This window comes from Martes martes, assembly GCF_963455335.1.
Source record: "Martes martes genome assembly, chromosome: X".
Taxonomy (NCBI): Eukaryota; Metazoa; Chordata; class Mammalia; order Carnivora; family Mustelidae; genus Martes; species Martes martes.
The window spans coordinates 25,736,370-25,756,938 of NC_137897.1; the positions used below are offsets into that span (position 1 = coordinate 25,736,370).

Consider the following 20,569-nt stretch of genomic DNA (forward strand, 5'->3'; position numbering starts at 1 on the left):
GCAGGCAGAGAGAGAGAGGAGGAAGCAAGCTCCCCGCCGAGCAGAGATCCTGATGCGGGGCTTGATCCCAGAACCCTGGGACCATGACCTGAGCCAAAGGCAGAGGCTTTAACCCACTGAGCCACCCAGGCGCCCCACAGTACATCATTAGTTTTTGATGTAGTGTTCCATGGTTCATCGTTTGCATATAGAATGAAAATTTTACATTAAAAATTTTTTTTTAGATTTATTTGTTGGAGAGAGAGAGAGAAAGAGAGAGGGAGGGAGGGAGAGCGGTAGGAGGAGAGTCTTAAGCAGACTCCACACTGAGCTTGGAGTCTGACATGGGGCTCAACCTCACAACCCTGAGATCATGAACAGAGCCTAAATCAAGAGTTGGACGCTTCACAGACTGCACCACCCAGGCGCCCCACGTTAAAAACTTTCTGTGCCCCATTTTCTTGGGCCAAAGAAGCTAAAAAGGTAAAAACCATTGTAGTATAATATAATTTATAAGTGACAAATGTAAAAAGTCACAAGGAAATTTGAGAAAAAATACTTCATCGTTTCCTCTCCCCTATTTATATCTACTTCATTTGCTTAGATATTATTTATTTTGTCTCAGCTCCCTTCCCCGCAGTATACCCGATACCTCATTGGTTTTGGACCTCTAATCACCTTTGGTTGAGTCAGATTTCCCTGAACGTCTAAGCATTTGTTTATGCTGTCTTTTCTTTCTAGAAAACCCTTCCATTCCCCCCCCACCACCTTTTGAAACCTTACTCATCGCTTGAGTCTGCGCTCAAATGTCATCCCTGCAGCAAAACTAATTGCTGACTCTTGTGCACACTAAAATCACTTCTTTCTCCCTCACATCGCTAGAGGGGTCTTCGTGGTATCGTTCGTAGTTCATGCATCAATCATACTTGTAAAGGATTTGTATCATGAATATCTCTGTCCCTACTGCCATAAAGAGTGTCTACCGTAATGCCGTCACTTAAAAATACTGAGCTGATTTTCAGGCCATAGTGATTTTCAGACATAAGCATCAACCAAAGAGTGACTTAATTTACTTGCTTGCTCTCTGCTGTCGGGGCACCAGCTTGAGTGGCACTGGTCCCAGCTTCAGTCTGAGAAACTCGGGTAAGTGTGGCATGTGAATGGGCTGGGCAGCGTATCTCATTAGGACTGAAAGCTCATGCTGTAACCGCCTCTGGAGTTACGTATCCAGGCCCACATTATCGTCATCTTTAAGAGACTGGGGGCTCTTCAGACTTGCGCTGCAAGCCTGAGGAAAGAAGGTATCACAAACGAGTTGCTGCACTCCGTAGGAGAGCCTCTGTCAGCGAGGAGGAGAGTAGTTCTGAGAATGGCATGGTGTCTGTCACTTGGCTTTGTCCTGTGGTTCTGTCATGTTTCTGTCCTATGGCTGCAAATCAGAATGGTCTGAAAGAACATGTCCTGGAAGGGATGCTTTCTGCAGCAGAGAAGAGACAACCCAGCACAAAATGGCTTGACCTGTCAAGGAGCACACAAGCAAGGCTGCTCCACAACTGGGTCATTGGGAAGCACGGTGGCCTCGTCAACACTCAGGTTCTTCCCATCTTTCGACTCTGCCCTCCTTACGTGAACTTGCCACATGGCAACCACATGGCTTCTCAAGTTCTGGTTCCTTTGTTGATTCATTCAACAAATATTTACCATGTTAGGAATAGTTCTTAGATGCTTTGGACATACTGGCAAATAAAAGACAGGATCCTTGGCTTCACGAAGTGTGCTTTCTCAAGGTGGGAAGCAATTAGCCAAAAGACGCACACCGAATATGCTAATTCTATAGTTACGGAAAGGAGTAAAAACGTAAAAATGGCTTAGATTTAGATCCTAAATCTAAGATTAGATCCTAAATCTTAGATCCTAAGGTTGTATAACATAGTGCTCTAGAACTTAGCAGCTTAAAACAAAAATCTGTCACTCTTGTTCCTGGTTCTTTGAGTTGACTCTGCTCAGCTGTGTGTTTTTTGTTTGGGGGCTCTCATGTGTTCGCAGTGAGATGGCAGTTGGAGGTGGCGGGATCTGAAAGTCCGCCTGGGATGGACGTCCCAGATGGGTTTCTTTTTGCTCATACACCTGGTGCCTCACTTAACCACCTGACCTTACAAACCACGTTGGGATACGTAACTCCAAAAGTGGCTACAGTCTGAGCTTTCTCTCAGTTCCTGTGAGGTACACTGCTCATCCCACTAATTTGCCAAGCTTACCTGAATTTCTCTGACATAAGCTGGGACCGGTGCCACTCAAGCTGGCATTCCCACCCTGTAGCAAAAGCCAAACATCATTCAGCTGGGAGCTGGCCAAGCATTTCCTTCTCTTCATGTAGCTGCTCCACGTGGCTAGCTGAGTTTCTCCCAGCAGAGTGGCCTTACAGTGGTCAGGCTTCTTTCATAGCCACTCACTTCCCCCCTGAGTGAATGTTCCAAGGGACTGAAACAGAAACCACAAGACTTCTGATCTGGCCTTAGGTCCTACACTGTCATTTCTGCTGCCTGCAATTCATTCTACGGGGCCAGCCCCGATCCAGTGAGGGACAGAAGACAAGGTGCACTCCGGGCATGATTCGTGGTGGTTGTGGGGGTGGGGGCCTCTTTCTGGAAGCACCCTAACAGGGTGAGGGGGCCCGAACTGAGAGGGCTCAAAAGGGCGAGGTAGGGCCGGTTGCTGTTTAAATATGGTGGTCAGTTTTCAAGGAGGTTTCTTTAAAAAGTTGAGATTTGAGCCAGATTTGAAGAGTGACAGTTATTCACACAGATATCTGGGGGTCAGGGGGTGGGGTGGGGAAGAGCATTCCATGTAGAGGAAAGTAAGCACAGTGTCCAAAAGGAAAAGAATATTGGTTTAAGCTCCCTGAGGAAGGATAGCCTTTCTCTGATGCCCCCTTGGCTGACTTCCCTTTTTATCTTACTGCCCGAGACTGCATAAAATGCCCGGGTCCGATCCTTGCCAAGGAGGCTGGGACCACCAGCTCACCATGAACGGGGTCAGTATAATCAGGGTGCACTCCCTAGAGCCAAGGCCTCCCTTGAGGCACACGGTGACCAGGGGCCGGTTAATTCCTGAACAAGCCAGGTCTCTGCCGGCAAGGGAGAAGGGTGTGTATGTCCACAATAGAGGGAGTAGATTTGCAGAAAGGGATTTATAAGTGTTTCTGCTGCACCCTGGAGATTAAACAATATTCCTCTGGGGCCCAAGAGAGGACAAGTTATCCCACTTTCCCAGAGATAGATCCTGACTACCAGCTAAGATTTCTCATGCTTGGTGTCGGAGCAGAAAAGGCTGGAAAGGAAGAGGGAGTGACTAGGATTAGCATCTAATTTGCCCAGCATGAAAGGGGCCACGATCCATGGAGAAGGAAAGAGCTTAATGGAGTATACTCAGCAGATGGGCAGCAGGTAGCACTCAGGAAGCAGAAAGGTCACTATGCAACCAAAATTCTATGTACGGCACGGAAATGTCTGGAGATACACGATGAATGATGGACTTCCTTCAAGAGGCTAATGTTAGAATTCCTGAGTGCAGCACCATGACTATGGCCCTGAGGTGGCTTTATAGCCCCTGACATTTAAGTGTCTAATGGAAAAGCCACGCCTGAAAACTGCGGTGCCTGCCTCGTCTACAGCAATTCAAATTCTTTTCATATTTCCTAAGTGCCACGTACAGTAATCCACCCACATGTGAGTTTTCTGCGTTACAAGAAGACACGGATATTAAGAGGCAGTTCAGTAAATATTTACTGATGGCAGCAGAAGTGAATATTTGGAAAGACTCAGTCAAACTGAGATAATAAAGAAACGTATGCTATAATTCAGAGGAAAGGAATGCCAAAAGCAGGGGATGACTGAAGTTCATGACTATGCTTTTATATCACTTTTCCCCCCTGCTAGTATAGGCAGCTATTGTTACAAATTATTATATTTGTAGAAATTGGTTCCATTTTAACCAAGGGATGCATCAAATGACTACAAGACAGACTAAAACAATTTTGTTACAAATATAGAAGAGCAAGAGTTACCACATCTAATCTTTGAAAATACCTTTTCTTTTTAAGGATTGGAATATTTTTCTCCCTAACACATGTAGAAAGATTTTGGTACAGTTTTATTTGACATGTGTTTAGTGGGAACCCATGAGATATAGAATACTATAAAATATGAATAGATTCCAGAAAAGAAGAGAGGCCCTCTTTTTGCAACCCAGCAGGGCAGAAAGGATTAAATTCTTATAAAGGATGAACAAACGTATTAGAAAAGATACTGCATATTCAAGTTCAGAAAAGTGAAAAAAGTTGCGCAAGCTTTCATAGACATGAACTATGGTTCTAATAATAAAACTTCCATTTGTATAGCATTTACTAGTTTCTGAAGCCCTTTTACAGACTTGCTCTCATTGTTTCACATGGACCCTGCAAGGCTGGCAGGATTTGGATAAGGAATCCTTTTTAAAACATGTTTTAGAATACAGAATATTTAGACTGAAGAATGCCTTCTTAAGAAGAAAACTCAAGGGTGTGTGAGGAGAATATAGAGCAAGTTTTTGGCTTCAGTTCCATTATTAACTAGCTTTGTGAACTATGACATATCAGGTGATGTCTTTGTAAAATCAAGGGTTGGACTTCTGGACTTTGCAAACTAAAATCCTCTGAAGTGATAGGCAGTAACAACTTTATCTGGCCATCTTTCCTAAAAAGAAACCTTATGCATGGTAGAACACTGGTTATTAAATGATATAGTATTAAGAACAATTAAGTAGAACGTGTTAAAGAATGACTGTTGAAGTGTATGGTTAGGAATATTAAAATATTCAGTAATTCTATGCAATAAAGCACGTTGACATATTCAGTGGTTTTAAAAGATTTAGCAGCTATACTGTTGGCTGATTAATGCTGGGGGCACCTTGCTACCTAGCCTTGGCTTCAGGCTCTGATCAGATTTTTTAGATACAGACTAAGACCTGAGGCTTAGCCAACTTGATTGCAAAGGCAAGGCCCCAAATACAACTAGGCAAAAAGTATGATGGCTAGAATATAAGGCAATCACTGGTATTGTGAAAGGAAAACCAGAGTATGTGCAATGTTGGTAAGTGACTAATAGCATCTCTATGTCTGAAGGATTGCACATTATCAGCTAATTACCTATTTTCTTCCAACATTCTTTGCACATGATCTCCAAATCAAGAAAAAACAAAACTGTGCTTCAAAAGATACTTTCAGACCTCTGCTACTAAACAAGATGGGGTAATAAGGACCAAATTCACCCTCTGTCTTGAAATAACTCCAACATGGATGAATGTATGCAGCGATGGAGTGTAAGACAATGGACACCAGGCAAGGAATGATAGTGACCTCTGAGAGATAGAAAACATATGAGGTGAGCCCCAGGACCATCCGAGCTTACTACCTTGAAAGAGTTTCTGGTTCACAGCGTGGCAGAAGAAGAACCCAGAAGGATCCTGGCAGATTCTGAGGGCTGAGAATGTGGAACTGAGAGTCACAGAAGACTAAGTTAGCTAGAGTTCACAGGAAAGAAGCCCAGGGAGCAGAGTTTCTCAGAGGCAGAGAACCCTGGAGATACAAAGGAACTGGAACTCCCATACACTGTTGGTGGGAATGTAACGGGTCTCCCTCAGGTATTCAGCAGAGTAGTATTTAGCATGTACGTGGTGAAGAATCACCAGGAGAGATCAGAGACAATAGGGTCCAGCATTCATATGGCAGGAAGGAGTGCCTGTTCCTTACAAGTCATCCTGGAAACTTCATGTCTCACAGGGCCTTGGGTAGAGCACACGGAAGGGTCTTGCCTCACTAGTGGGGGATAATTAGCCCTATACTGTCAGTCTAATCCCACCTAATCTTGAAAGACCCCAAAGGATTGAACAATTGTACACAGTTTGGAAAGGGAGAACTGGAAATCCATTATTGAGAGGTTCTTAAACCATATGTGAAGTGGTCTCAAACCACTTGAAGGTACACTATGATAAGTTAAAGATGTATGTATACCATAAACCATAATGCAACCACTGAAATGACAAAACAAAGAGTTTTGTATGGCATATAGCTAATATGCCAACATAGAAGATAAAATGAATTCATTAATTCCCATTAATTTAAAGGAAGACAGAAAAAGAGGAACAAGCAAACAAAGAACAGATGGGATGAAGCAAAAACAAATAGCTTGATGATAGGTTTATACCTAACCACATCAATAATCACATTAAATATAAATAGTCCAAATATCCCCCAATTAAAGGAAATCAGATTGGATTTGAAAAAAGCAAAATCCAATTATATGCTGCCTACAAGAAATGCACATTCAATACAAAGACACAAATAGACTAAAAATAAAAGGATGAGAAAAGTTCTACCATGCCAACAGTAATCACAAGACAGCATTAGCCATTAGGGAAATGCAAATTAAAACCACAATGAGATACCACCATGTAGCTATTTAAATGGCTAAAATTTTAAAAATTGACCACAGTCAAATTTTAGAGAGGATACAAAGGAACTGGAACTCTCATACAGTTTGTGGGAATGTAAAATGGTCCAACAACTTTGGACAAGAGTCTGGCATTTTCTTAATGAGTGAAGCACATGCCTACCACAAAATCTAGCTGTTCCTCCCCGCAAGCATTTCCTCAAGAGAAATGAAAACAAAGTCCATTCAAAGACTTATACATGGATGTTCATAGCAGCTTTTTCTACACAGTCCCACACTGGAAACAACCCAAGAGGCCATTAAAGGGTGAATGAATAAACAGATTGGAGTGTTTCCATAAGATGGAATACTGCTCAGCAACAAATGGATTAACTACTGATACATGTAACCACATGGACGAATCTCAAGATTAATTCTGGTGACTGAAAGAAATGAGACCAAAAAGACTGTGCATCCCATTTATATAAAACTAGGAAATGCAAATTCATCTATATTAATAGAAAGTAGATCAGTGGTTGCTTGGAGGCAGTGGAGGGCTGGGAGGGAGTGATTACCAAGGGGCATAAAGAAGCTTTTTGGGGTATGGTTATATTCACCATTTTGAATGTGGTGATGGTTTCTCAGATATATACATTTTTTAAAAAGATTTTATTATTTATTTGTCAGAGAGAGAGAGAGCTCAAGCAGGCATAGTGGCAGGCAGAGGCAGAGAGACAAGCAGGCTCCCCGCTGAGCAAGGAGCCTGATGCGGGACTTGAACCCAGGACCCTGGGATCATGACCAGAGCTGAAGGCAGCTGCTTAACTAATTTAGCCACCCAGGTGTCCCTCAGATATATACATTTATCAAACTTACCATTTTGTACATTTTAAATGTGGATGTGTTAATTATACCTCAAGAAAGCTATTATCCGAAAGGGAAGGTACGAAAACACTAATTCAGGAAGATATACATACCCCCATGTTCACTGCAGCATTACCTACAATGGCCAAGACATGGAAACAACCTAAGTGTCCACTGACAGATGAATGGATAGAGAGATTGTATGTACATAATGGGATATTATTCAGCCATAAAAAAGAATGAAATCTTGTCATCTGTGACAACATGGATGAACCTTGAGGGCATTATGCTAAGTGAAATAAGTCAGACAGAGAAAGACAAATACCATATGATCTCATATGTGCAATCTAAAAAGAAAACAAACTTACAGATACAGAAAACAGACTGGTAGCTACCAGAGGTGGGGGATGGAGGGTGGATGTGAAATGGGTGAAGGGGAAGGGGGTCAAAAGGTACAAACTACCAGTTATGAAGTAAGTAAGTCACAGGGATGTGATGCATGCCGTGGTGACTATAGTTAACAATAGTGTATTACATTTTTGAAACTTGCTGAAAGAGTAGATCTTAAAAATTCTCATAAGAACAAACAATTGTAACTAGGTATGGTGATGGATGTGAACTAGACTTACTGTGGTGATTATTTCACAATATATATAAGTACCAAATCATTATGCTGTATACTTGAATATAATGTCATATGTTAATTATACCTCCATTAAAAAAAGAGGTGAAGAAAGGGAAGCTATTTTTATCTAATTTCCTCCAAAGGTAACATTAAGTATATTCCATGTTGTTCAGAGCACACTGATCATTAACTGCTGATAAAAGTCTAGGATATGAGTGAATCTGGTTCACCATAAAGGAAAAGATAAATATTTAATTTTTGGTCAATTACTTCTCTTTTTGGAATCTTTGGAAAATTCTTTAAGCATTGGTTAACTTTATGAATCTACAGATCTAGGCATGAATACTGTTTATCCAGAAATGATAGTTTCATTTCCTAATTTTTCCCCTGTGGTACAACTTTCCATTTATTTTATAGTTTTTAATAACATTTTTTGCTTCATTTCATGCATTCAGCAATTCGAGAAATACTTACTGAATGCCTACTATGTAGACACTGTCACGTGTCAGTAGATAAAATGCTTAGGGCTCCGCACTGAGCTGCCCCTTGGGGACGGGAGATGGACTTGCAATAAATCAGTCAACAAACACGTTGCTACAGATTTTCATAAGTGCTGTGAAGAATTCAAACAGGATGCTCTCTGTGATACAGTGTGATAAGAAATCTTCCAATGTGACTTAATTATATGTTAACTCTGCAGTCCATTACTTCAAATGATTCCTAGTTATTAAATTTGCACAGTAGAATTTTACTACTCTGTTTATAGTTAGTCACAAGCTCCAGGCCATTTAAAATAAGAGCTACAGATGAATGGAAAAGCCAGTTAGTTAACTTGTGTTCATCCTGTAGGCTCTGGTTAAATGGCTACTTTCTCTGGGAAGTATTCTTGATCAGCCTTCCCTAACTCCCACTGTCACAGCAACACACACACACACACACACACACACACACACACACGACAGGTCCTCACTATATGCCCTGCATTTTTCTCTCATTACACCTAGCAGATTTGTAATTATTATATGAGAGATTTTTCTTTATTAATGAGTATCTTCCCAAGAAACTGTAATTGCCATGAGGGCGGAGACAGTATCTGGTTTTTCCACAAGTGCATGCCTATTATCCAACACAGAGTCTGGCAGTGGGTAGATGGCAGAAAAATATTTATTGCATGGAAAATATTTATTTAATGAAGGAGTGTTTCTGCTCATTTCAGGAGGAGTTTGGTGATGAAGTTTTCCTGGTACTATAGATGAGAGATTCTTTCCCTCTCTCTCTTTCTTTTTTTAGAGAGAGGGAGAGAGAGAAAGGGAGAGAGAAAGAGAGTGAGAGGTGGGGGCAGAGGGAGAGGAAGAGAGAGAAAATTCTGAGTGTGAGGAACCCCATGCGGGCCTCGATCTCACAACCCTGAGATCATGGCCTGAGCTGAAATCAAGAGTTGGACAATTAACCAGCTAAGGCCCCAGGTGCCCAGAGAGATTCTCATTTTAAATCTGTGAATGATTCAGGTTCTGGGTTAAATGATCTATTCCTGAGACTGTGGTCTGAGATTCATATAATCATCCTACTTTAAACCTGCATTTCCTAAACTCTTGATGTAGGTGATTCCTGACAAATTAATAAATGTGAGGGGGAAGTCGTGTTTTTTGTTGAAAGAGCTGAATTGTAAATGAAGAGGAAATACTGTCATGTCAGTCTCACTTTCTGTCAGAGAGGAGGCATTGTATAGCTGGTAGTTCTCACAGATTGTCCATCCAGATTGCCTGGGTTCAAATCCCGGCTCTCTCACCAGCGACTGAACTCAGACAAGCTACCTAACCTCTTGGTTCCTCATTTTCCTCATCTGTAAAATGAAGATAAAAACAGAATCTACTTCCTAGAGTAACTGTGAGGCTTACAAGTGTTAGTACCAGTAAAAGGGCTGGGAAAAGAAAATAGCATGCAGTATGTGCCACATAAGTGCTCCTTATTAATATCAGTAATGCATAATTCTCACTAAATTCAACCCTTCTCAAATCTCTATCATGCAAACTCGTTGGCCAAATAAAGTATGGCCGTGTGCGAAAAGAGTATTTCTAACAGAAACACCATTTTCTAATTTATTGTATTTTTCATCTACATATCTACCTTTGAAACTAATGAATGTGTTAATTGAGAGAACTTATATCCAGATGACAATTATTTTAAGGACCTCAAAGCATTGATAAAAATAAAAAGAAACACTAAGATAGACTACAGTAACTTAGAATTCACTCTGTGGCACTGACCTTTAAACACAGCAATTCTGAATTTCATAAGCCAGCTTCTTACAGAGTTACTTGTGGAGTAGGCTTTAACATTCAGCCTTTCGTATGGCCTGAAAGGGGGTTATTTCTAGAGGAATGTGCAGGGCAGGAGGAGAGGGGGAGTCTTTGGGGTGGAAATGTGGGAACAGCAGCCCTTTGAGTGCCGTGTGTGACGTAGCATGGGAAATGGGAGCAGCTGCTGGCCGAGTGCTTCACACGCAGCAGGACAGTGGGAAAAGCAAAGAGGCAAAGAGCCAGGGCCAACAGGACCCAAACAAGGGCGGGGCGGAGGCAGGCTGCGGCGGAGGAGGGAGGTCTGGCTGCAGAACGAAGGACCCTTAAAAGAATAAAGAATAAAGTAAGGAAAAATCGGGGGGAGGGCAGACGTCAGTGGCAGGAGAAGAAAGAAGGGAAAGGAAAGCATGAGCGTAATGAAAGTTTTAAATACTCTTGATGATATGCGTGTTGCTGAAAAGGAATGAGCGGTACTAAGAAAGGAAAAGAAATACGGACATCCACAAAGCTGCTGTTTAAACATTTAACAGGGGCACGTGACATGTTTTAAAACAATACAATAGCTATATGGATTACCACAGTGGCTAACTTCACAACTAGCAAAAACAGTTCCCGATGAAAACAAATCAGGAATTAAGGAGTACAGAGAGATCATGCAATCAGATAACCTAACTTCATGAAGGTCTGGATTCACTTTATAAAAGCTCGGAGAAAATTAATATGCCTTTCATTCTCTTCAACCAATAAATATTTCTTTGACTTCCACTGGCTTCATTTTGTATCCCATATAATTTTTTTTTTTTGGTAACATCCTCTACATCATTCACTTTTCTCCCTCTAGTCCCACGCATCACAATGACCTTTTTTTTTCCTACAACAGAGAATGCCCTTGAAAACTAGACTGTTCTTTGGAGTGTGGAGGCTGGACTCTGGAGCAGCTGGGTCAACGTTACTTTCAAGGTTACCCAGGCAATTGCAGTGTCATTCTTCTTAAATAACGTACAATTGGCTGTAAAAACACTGGAAGCCACGCTGGCTGAGGTAAATGTCCATAAGGTTGACAGTACACATTGACCTCGGTGTGTTCTAAAGGCCAGAGCTATCCTGGGCTTTTGAGAGGCACCCATTCTTCATTCCTTCAAATCTTTAAAGGGATTTGTGCACTTCCTTTTTATTTTTATTTTTTTTTAAACAGAGATGAGGCTAAACATAAATGGTTGCTCTCTCCTCACTAAAAAGATGTTTTCTTAGAACTTAATTGTCCTTTTTTTCATGGGTCATTCTATTCCTTTTTTTTTTTTTTTAAGATTTTATTTATTTATTTGACAGAGATCACAAGTAGGCAGAGAGGCAGGCAGAGAGGGAGAGAGGAGGAAGCAGGCTCCCTGCCAAGCAGGGAGCCCGATGCGGGGCTCGATCCCAGGACCCTGAGATCATGACCTGAGCCGAAGGCAGAGGCTTTAAACCACTGAGCCACCCAGGCGCCCGGGTCATTCTATTCCTAATGTCAACAAATCCTTCTGTGAGCTAGCCTTCTCTAAAACAAACACATTCTCTCCTCTTTGTTCTTCTCATTTCCTTCCCTTTCAGCTTTTTAAAAACTCCAGTCAGGGGATGCATCAAACTTACCATTGTAGTTGAAATATTTTTACTTACAGTTTAGAATGCGTTAGGGTCGTTTTTCCTACAGCACTGCAATATTTTTGGATAGTGGATTCCAATATTTGCAAGCCCGTGGATCCCTTATTAACATTCCAAGAACTAGAGGATCCCTACATGATGGAAGTACTACTTACATCTCAACAGATTCTCCCAGGACCTCGATAGAAAGACCGAATCGCAGGGTTCACCCAATACCTCCTACATCTTGGGGCGGGGGAGGGGTGGTGGTGAGGGTATTTTAACGAGCTCTGCAGCTGAATCTCATCTATGCTAGCTTTTTGTTCTAGACCAGTACTATCCAAAAGAAACATAATGAGAGAGGCATGTGCCATTTTAAATTTTCTAGTAGACACATTAAAAGAAGTAAAAAGAAACAGTGTCCGTTGTTTTACTTGAAGCAACAGGCTCACTTTGTTCATCTTCATGAATAATACCCAAGTATGAATAATCATAAAAACAAAATGGGTGAAATCAATTCTAATGATATATTTTACTTACCCAAATACATAAAAATATTATCACCTCAGCATGTAACCAGTATAAAAATATTTTATTTTTGGTGCCGAGTCTTTGAAACCTGATCTGTATATGACACTTACAACATATCTCAATCCTACTAAAAAGGAATCTACGAGAAGTTTCCCTTCACCCTCCTCTTTCTGCCTGGAAGACAAGTTAAGGGCTTGGGTTTCCAGGTTGCTGTAGCACTGTAACACTCCTCTAATACAGAATTTTCTGCATGGAATTAGGCTTATTTTCCACAGTGTGACCATAAACTTTTCAAAGTATGTTACAGAAGACACTTTTTAAAATCTTTTAAGGTTGGCCATATCTGGCCAACTTAATGTAGGACGATGGTTCTCAGAGTGTAGTCCCTGGATCAGCAGAATCAGCCTTACCTGGGAACTGGCTGGAAAGGCAGAATGTCCAACTCCAGCCTAGACCTACTGAATCAGAAACTCTGGACGTGGATCCCAGTGATTTAATAAGTCTTTAGGTGATTCTGATGCTTATGAACATTTGAGAACCACTGATGGAGGAAAACATATTTCCTTTGAGAATGGCCTCAGTCTCATCATTTTCTCTTGGGTTCTGTGGTCTAACCACAGGCAGAATCATTTTAGGTATTGTTAAAGAAACAGCCAAAAAAGGACATGCTAAGAAGACATTGGTAGAAACAACCTTTGCCCAACCAAAGGGACTGAAGTCAGATATCCTCTCCTTACCCTCAGTTAGTAATAGGTCCACATTATTTCTAAGAGCAGATGGCACAGCTCACTTAGGCTCCCTGCCTAGAAGGGACCCCATAATGCCAAATGCTTAGTACAGTATCCTTACAAATAAAGAAAAGAGTCTGAAGAAAACGCTCAAAATCTGTCAGCACATTGAAAGGATCAAATCCTGTGCTCAATGATGACAAGGACAAACACATATATATAGATAGCAGCCTGCTTTGAAAACCTATCTCACCAAAGTAAAGATCATAAGCTGCTCTGCTGGAATTTTTAATTTTTCAATTAAAACTCAGGTTAAATTTTTAGAAAACAAAGCCATGCAAATATTTCTGTTGGCCAGCTACATATGATCCTATATCCTTCAACAGTCTTACTCGTCTTTGTTGATTATGTAGACCAAATTCTTGGTCAGAAAACACTGAAGAATTTATAAGTCAGAGATCTAAAAGGTACCACTTTTTTAAAAAGATTTTTTACTTATTTATTTGTAAGAGAGATAGAGAGAGAGTGCGCGCACACAAGTAGACAGAGAGGCAGGCAGAGGCAGAGAGAGAAGCAGGCTCCCTGCAGAGCAAGGAGCCCGATGTGGGACTCGATCCCAGGACCCTGGGATCATGACCTGAGCCGAAGGCAGCGGCTTAACCCACTGAGCCACCCAGGTGCCCAGGTACCACTTTTATAGTATTAGTGTCATAATAGCATATTTTTTGTTTATAACATGGAGAAAGAGTGAGGCATTACGGAAGTATGAAGAGAAAACCCATCTATAAAATTCTTCCTAGGATGGCATAAGCAGGAAAGGGGATTTTGGTCAGGATGTCCTTGGACCAGATAGGACGATTACAGTGTCTGCTAGGTACACAGGGACGTGCAGAAGTTGAGGGTCTAGATCCTTGAGACAGAAAGTTAACACAGATGTGAAGATGGAGTATATAATTGTCTGCATGACTTCGGAAGAATCTTAGGAAACCTTTAAAAGCATACATAATTCATGATACCGTCCTTAAACATATTTAAAGAATATCATGCCTAGAAATATCTTCATGTTCAATATTTTTCAAGTGATTACATTCCAGACATCCCACAGTCAATAAAGCATGTACTCTTTATATTAAAGTGTATTTGCAGCTTCTGTTGCTCTTCATGGGTTTACTCGTAATGCAGAGAAACGGGTAGAACATCCCCTAGCGGGACTTCCCTGGAGTAGAATATCCCCTATGGTACTGGTGCTTGGTGAGTAAAGAGCATGATTATGTCACTATACATATACCCGTTGCTTCAACATTAGAAAAATTTATCATCAGTTTAATTTTCTTCTCGTTTGGTTTTGATACTCATTTCTATTGGGTCAAATATTATCATCGGTTCTGCTTTCAGAACTAATTCTTTAAAGAACCCTTAGGTTGATTTTAAGATGGTTGCTGAATTCTAAAGACAATGAAGAATGTAATGCTTTAACGTCTTATATTTGAAACTACCGGTGGGATTTTAAGGGGTACACTGAGCTGGGCTCATTAATCCATTGGTTTGTAAAAGGGAGATTTCAAAGTTAATATCCCTGAGAATTATTCAAAAAAGGGGAGAAGCAGGGAAAGAGTGAAGTATTTCATACCCATGATGCCCTAACTAGCTTTCAAGTATGACTCTGTGAAGTCCAAACTAAACAGGACTTTGATAAGAGGAAACAGAAGGGGCGGAGGTGGGGGGTTGGTGGTCACGGTTCAGAAGAAAGGATTCACACGTTGACTAACACAAGCTTGTGACTGGGACTGTGTCAGTTTCTGTGTCTAAGTCTCAGTCTCCTTACATGTAAAAGGGAATAGTGATAATACATAATTGTAAGGCATCATCATTATGTTATGAAGATTAAATGAGGGAATGTACATGAAAACTCCTCCTCACTACAAGGAATGATGGTTTCCTATGCCTGAAACACATTGTCACATGGTCTAGGACAAACATTTCAACCAGTGAGTCCACTCTGAGGCAGAAAATAGGATTTTATTCCGACAGAGTTTCAAACAGGGAAACCAATGTCTCTAAACTTCTATTTGTGCATTCCAAATAAATTCAGAGCTCTCTATACACTATTTTGATATATAGATAAATCATGACTGTGTCTTACTCTGCTGTTGATGTCATATATACATAGTTTATCTGTTTCTATCATTTTGACTGATATTACACACAGCTAAAAAAAAAACAGTATGGCTTTCTTTTAAAATAAAAATTAATGGGTTGTCTAATTAAACCCAGGATATTCTGGTATCAAGTAGATAGAGCCTGGTACTGTGTAACTCTCTTTCTTCTATTACACTATTTTGCCCAAATTTAAGAGGTTTTCTGAGGTTTATATGTGCCTTCCCACTACTCCAACTCTCTATTTCTTAATTTTTCTCTGTCTCAGTAGACAAAGAAGCAGAGATGAATTTGTACTAATTTTTTTTATCATGATGTCATAACTGACATAGCATTGTAAACAACTACATTTTTTATTTTTTCTAGAAATAGAATGTCATAATGATGATGGGCTCCAGCTTCCCTCCACAGATGGTAGGTAATTCTTTGGTCAGATACATTCTTCTAACTGTAAAATGTTGTTAACAGGGCATATGACTTGCTCTGCCAGTAATGGGGATGAAGTTATTTGATGTGAACCTCATTCCTTAGCTTTGTTCACTTTCTGAACAAGGACTCCCATTTATAATATAGCAGGTTGGTTACAGTTATGGTCAAAGAAAAAAAATGGAATCCACTTGACTCAATTATGTGCAACCCCAAACCTTGGATTTATCAGCTTTCTGCTGAAAACACTTTTCAAGCATATCCTTAAGGTCATGTCCAAAAATAGCAACATGTGAAATTTGCCACAACAAGAGCATGTACCATGAACTCATCGAGCTGTTTAGTATGAGAAAGCTGTGCATATGTGGGCTTGAGATGAGGGGTTTAAAAGTTAAAATGAAAGAAGGAAAAACACAATTCCCCATGAGCCACGTCTATAACATGAATAGAGAAAGTCACTGTATTGATTCTAAACTAAATTTTGTCATATGCATATCTCCTCCCCAGATATCCAGAAATAGAATCATAGGATTGAGCTGGATATGACCTGAGACCAAATGGATTGCCTCATTTTATAAATGAGGGAATTAAAGCTGAGGGAGGATAAAGGCTTTTTCAAGATAACATGGTCAAAGAATGAGCTTCAGTTTGAAGTCAGGGCTAATGCTATTCACTCCAGTCCTTTTTTTTACTACATCAACTCCTTTAATGTACTTCCCTATATTTATAACCAAGTCCTTATTCATTTTAAGGAATGAGCAAAACTTAGGCTATTAATATTTTCTCATACTTTACATCTAAATAAAGAGTGCTACTATAATGGCTCACTTAGTACTGATCTTTAAAAACTTCCCTTATCAGGGCACCTGGGTGGCTCTGTCCGTTAAGCGACTGCCTTTGGCTCAGGTCATGATCATGGGGTCCTGGGATCAAGTTCTGCATCAGGCTCCCTGCTCAGCAGGGAGTCTGCTTCTCCCTCTGATCCTCCCACCCCCATACTCTCTTTCTCTCTCTCTCAAACAAATAAATAAAATCTTTAAAAAAAACCCTTTCCTTATCAGTCATAATCTTTTGATCTCATCTGTAACCTTAGGTGCCATGATCATAGATCTCACACCACATTCTGAAGGCAAATGCAGCATTTGGCTCTTTTTTTTTTTAAAAAGATTTTATTTATTTATTTGACAGAGAGGGAGAGAGAGAGCATAAGCAGGGGGAGCAGAAGAGGCAGAGAAAGAAGCAAACTCTCCGCTGAGCAGGGAGCCTGATGCAGGGCTCAATGTCAGGACCCTGGGATCATGACTTGAGCCAAAGACAGACGCTTAACCGACTGAGTTACCCAGGCACTCAGCATTTGGTTCTTCAAAAGAAATTTTAAGATACAGTTCAAGAGTGCTTGAAGAGAACAAATGTGTCCACTGCTTTTCCCTGGACATTTATTACTTTCCTTATTTATGCTTAAAGTGAAAAACATACTAAGGATGAAGTTGATAAGGTTTTAATAGTACTTAGCCACTATGAAACTAATAGACATAGAAAGGCATGTAATTGCTTAACTATATTGCCTTGCTTTAGCCAATGTCCCTTATAACAGTCTATCATACAAATATTTCAAAACTATCCATCACAACAAGAATTACATTATAGAAGATCTCAAGAGGTCTTGAATTTGGAACTTGTTTTTATGAAAGATCTAGCAATTCTTCAACAGGACTTTCAATCACACCACTAAATGGACTGTCAATATGAAAAGTTATCTGCTTTATCATTTTTTTCCTATTAAAACACTGAAAACAAATATTTTTAAACTCAGTTTCCTCTCTGTTCTCAGAAGCATACTGTCTGCACCCTATGAAACTGGAGAGGGAGACAAAACAATTCTCTAATTCTATAATAAAATCAGTTTGAGGGTTTTGGGGTATTTTACACAGTGTCCCTCATGTGGGGAACACAGAGACACACACTACATTTTCTGAGTTCTTATTATGAGCCAGGTACTGTACTAACAACTCTACATGAGTTAATTTGTTTACTATTACAGCAAATATGTTAGAGACGAGAGAACTGACAATCAGAGAGGACAAGTGGCTTCAAGGTCACTCAGTAAGTTTGATGCCAAAACTTGTATGCTATAATAATAATAATCATTATAACTGCAATAACACCAAGAGCTAGAATTTATACAGCATTTACTATGTAACTATACTGTTCTAAGCACTTCCCACATCTTTTGACTTACTTGTCCTAATAATAGACTGGTATTTTAGAAACATTTAATATCCACATTTTCTTCAGATGAGAGACCGAAGCACAGAAAGCTTAAATAACTTGCCCAAGGTCCCACAGCTAGTAAGTGTGACCTTGAGCATGCTTCTGGTCCTATATTTATTAAGCAAACCTATGAAAAACCTTCATATATAGGTTTGTGATAGGATGTTCTCTTTATATTTTTTTAAAAAGATTATTTATTTTTGAGAGAGAGAGAGAGAGAGAGAGAGAGAGAGAGAGGGAGAGCGAGCGCACAAGTGGGGGGAGTGGCAGAGGAAGCAGGAAACAGTCCATGGAGCAGGGAGCCCAGCTCCGGGCTTGATCCCAGGACCCTGGGATGATGACCTGAGCCAAAGGCAGACACTTAACCGACTGAGCCACCCAGGCACCCACAATGTTCTTTTTTTCTTTTTTAAGATTTTATTTATTTATTTGACAGAGAGAGAGATCACAAGCAGGCAGAGAGGCAGGCAGAGAGAGAGGGGGAAGCAGGCTCCCTACTGAGCAGAGAGCCTGATGCAGGACTTGATCCCAGGATCCTGAGATCATTATCTGAGCCAAAGGCAGAGGCCTAACCCACTGAGCCACCCAAATGCCCCCACAATGTCCTTTTAAAAAAGATTTTAGAATATGTCTTATCATTGACTGTTGTTTGAATTAGGATTCCAAAGATAAAGATGTTTAAAGAATCCAAGCAATAACAGTACAAAGTAATTGTATGATAGTAAATAAGTCCTTCTGTCATGATTACACACTATTTCCCATATTTATTGCAAGATATAGGAAAGTCTAACTTTAAGCTGTTTAAAAAAATTATTACTAGTAGGTCTGAAAACATTTCTGTAGGAAATTACTAAATAGTATAAAATACCCTACATTCTCAAAACATTATCCAGAACATCACACAAAGAAACTAGTTTTCTTGTACCTTACCAACAAGATTTAGCCATATATCCTCTTGTTGTATCAAGGAACTGCAATGCTCATAATGTGCCTACCTGCAGAAGCTTCCATCTGGTGTTCAGGTCTTCCAGGATGTTGAGGTTATATGGTGACAGCTGAATGCCCAACGTAGTGAGTTGGCGAGCAAGGTCATTGACGTAGCTGACATTCTCTTTCAGAGGTGTAATTTCTCCTCGAAGCGCCTATGTGAAATAGTCAAGGGCAAGTTGGAAAATGAGAATATTTAAAGCAAAGAAACAGACACATGGGAACTACAAGATATCTTGTTCTGTTTAGGGTGCAGTTAGTGACATTTGCTCTATTACAGTGCCGTTGCAACTATGAACATTTGCGAATGGGTGAATAATAATAATAACTAATATTTATAGAGCATTTCTTAGGTGCCTAATCCTGTGATAAGCTCTGTCCACATAATGATAATTTTATTCCTACAAAGTAATCCTATGAGGTATAGTTGGAGAATTCTCATTTTACATGTGAGAAAACAACTTAAAACAACTTTTTAAAAAGATTGTTTATTGGGGAGCCTGGGTGGCTCAGTGGGTTAGGGCCTCTGCCTTCGGCTCAGGTCATGATCCCAGGGTCCTGGGATCGAGCCCCGCATCGGGCTCTCTGCTCGGCAGGGAGTATGCTTTCTCCTCTCTCTCTCTCTGCCTGCCTCTCTGCCTACTTGTGATCTCTGTCTGTCAAATAAATTAAAAATATATATATATATATATAAAAGATTATTTGTTTTTGAGAGAGAGAGCAAGAGAGAGAGAGAGCAAGCACAAGTGGGGGGAGTGGCAGAGGAAGCAGGAGACAGTCCATGAGCAGGGAGCCCAACTCCAGGCTTGATCCCAGGACCCTGGGATGATGACCTGAGCCAAAGGCAGACGCTTAACCGACTGAGCCACCCAGGCACCCACAATGTTCTTTTTTTCTTTTTTAAGATTTTATTTATTTATTTGACAGAGAGAGAGATCTTGCCAAAATTTCAATGGGTCAAAATGGAGGAACCTGGGATACATAACCAGGGTTGCTTGTCTCCAGAGTACATATTCTTAGCTATTATACTATAACTTTCCAAAGTAATTCTGAATTCGCAAAGTATCAAAAAAATACACTGCTAGATTCTAAATTCTACTCATCATGCAACCAGAGATGGACCCTTTTTTTAAATAATAAAAATATATACTCAATCATGAGATATTATATTCACACTTTGTACCAACTGCATAATAAATAGATTCATTTAGAGAATAAGGTATTTTGTCAAGCCCTAGGAATGACTGGTCTCCTGGTATTTTAGTCCTTGTAGCAATGACTTAGGAGAGCTCCCAAGGGGCTTCTCTGCTGTCTCTGAAGCACTAGAATGGGATTCTCTGATGCAATGCATCATGACAATCCAGTGAGTAGAAGAACCCTATGCAGATATGGGAAGGATATTACCATGCATCATATCTACCCTATTAAGATGACATTTATGGATCTTTAACATGATGCATGATGTCCAAATGTTCCAATGAGCAATTTCTAAGGGACAAATTCCCTCACTTAGGAGAACAGTTTGTGTAATGTAATGTCTATGCACAAGGACAACATCACTTACTCGGGTATATATGCTACTTTGACTTGCTTGATCTGGGTAGATGTTATTTC

The 20,569-nt window shown here is 40.3% G+C and overlaps 1 protein-coding gene across 2 annotated transcripts in view; it reads right to left on the bottom strand.

The window, feature by feature from the left end:
* DMD (dystrophin) overlaps nucleotides 1-20,569 on the bottom strand; it is a 2,068,501-nt gene that overhangs the window by 294,538 nt on the left and 1,753,394 nt on the right. For both annotated transcript variants that reach the window (XM_080795194.1, XM_080795193.1), the window contains exon 60: nucleotides 18,964-19,110. In XM_080795194.1, the coding sequence (XP_080651320.1) occupies nucleotides 18,964-19,110 (147 nt within the window). The remainder of the gene's footprint in view (nucleotides 1-18,963; nucleotides 19,111-20,569) is intronic.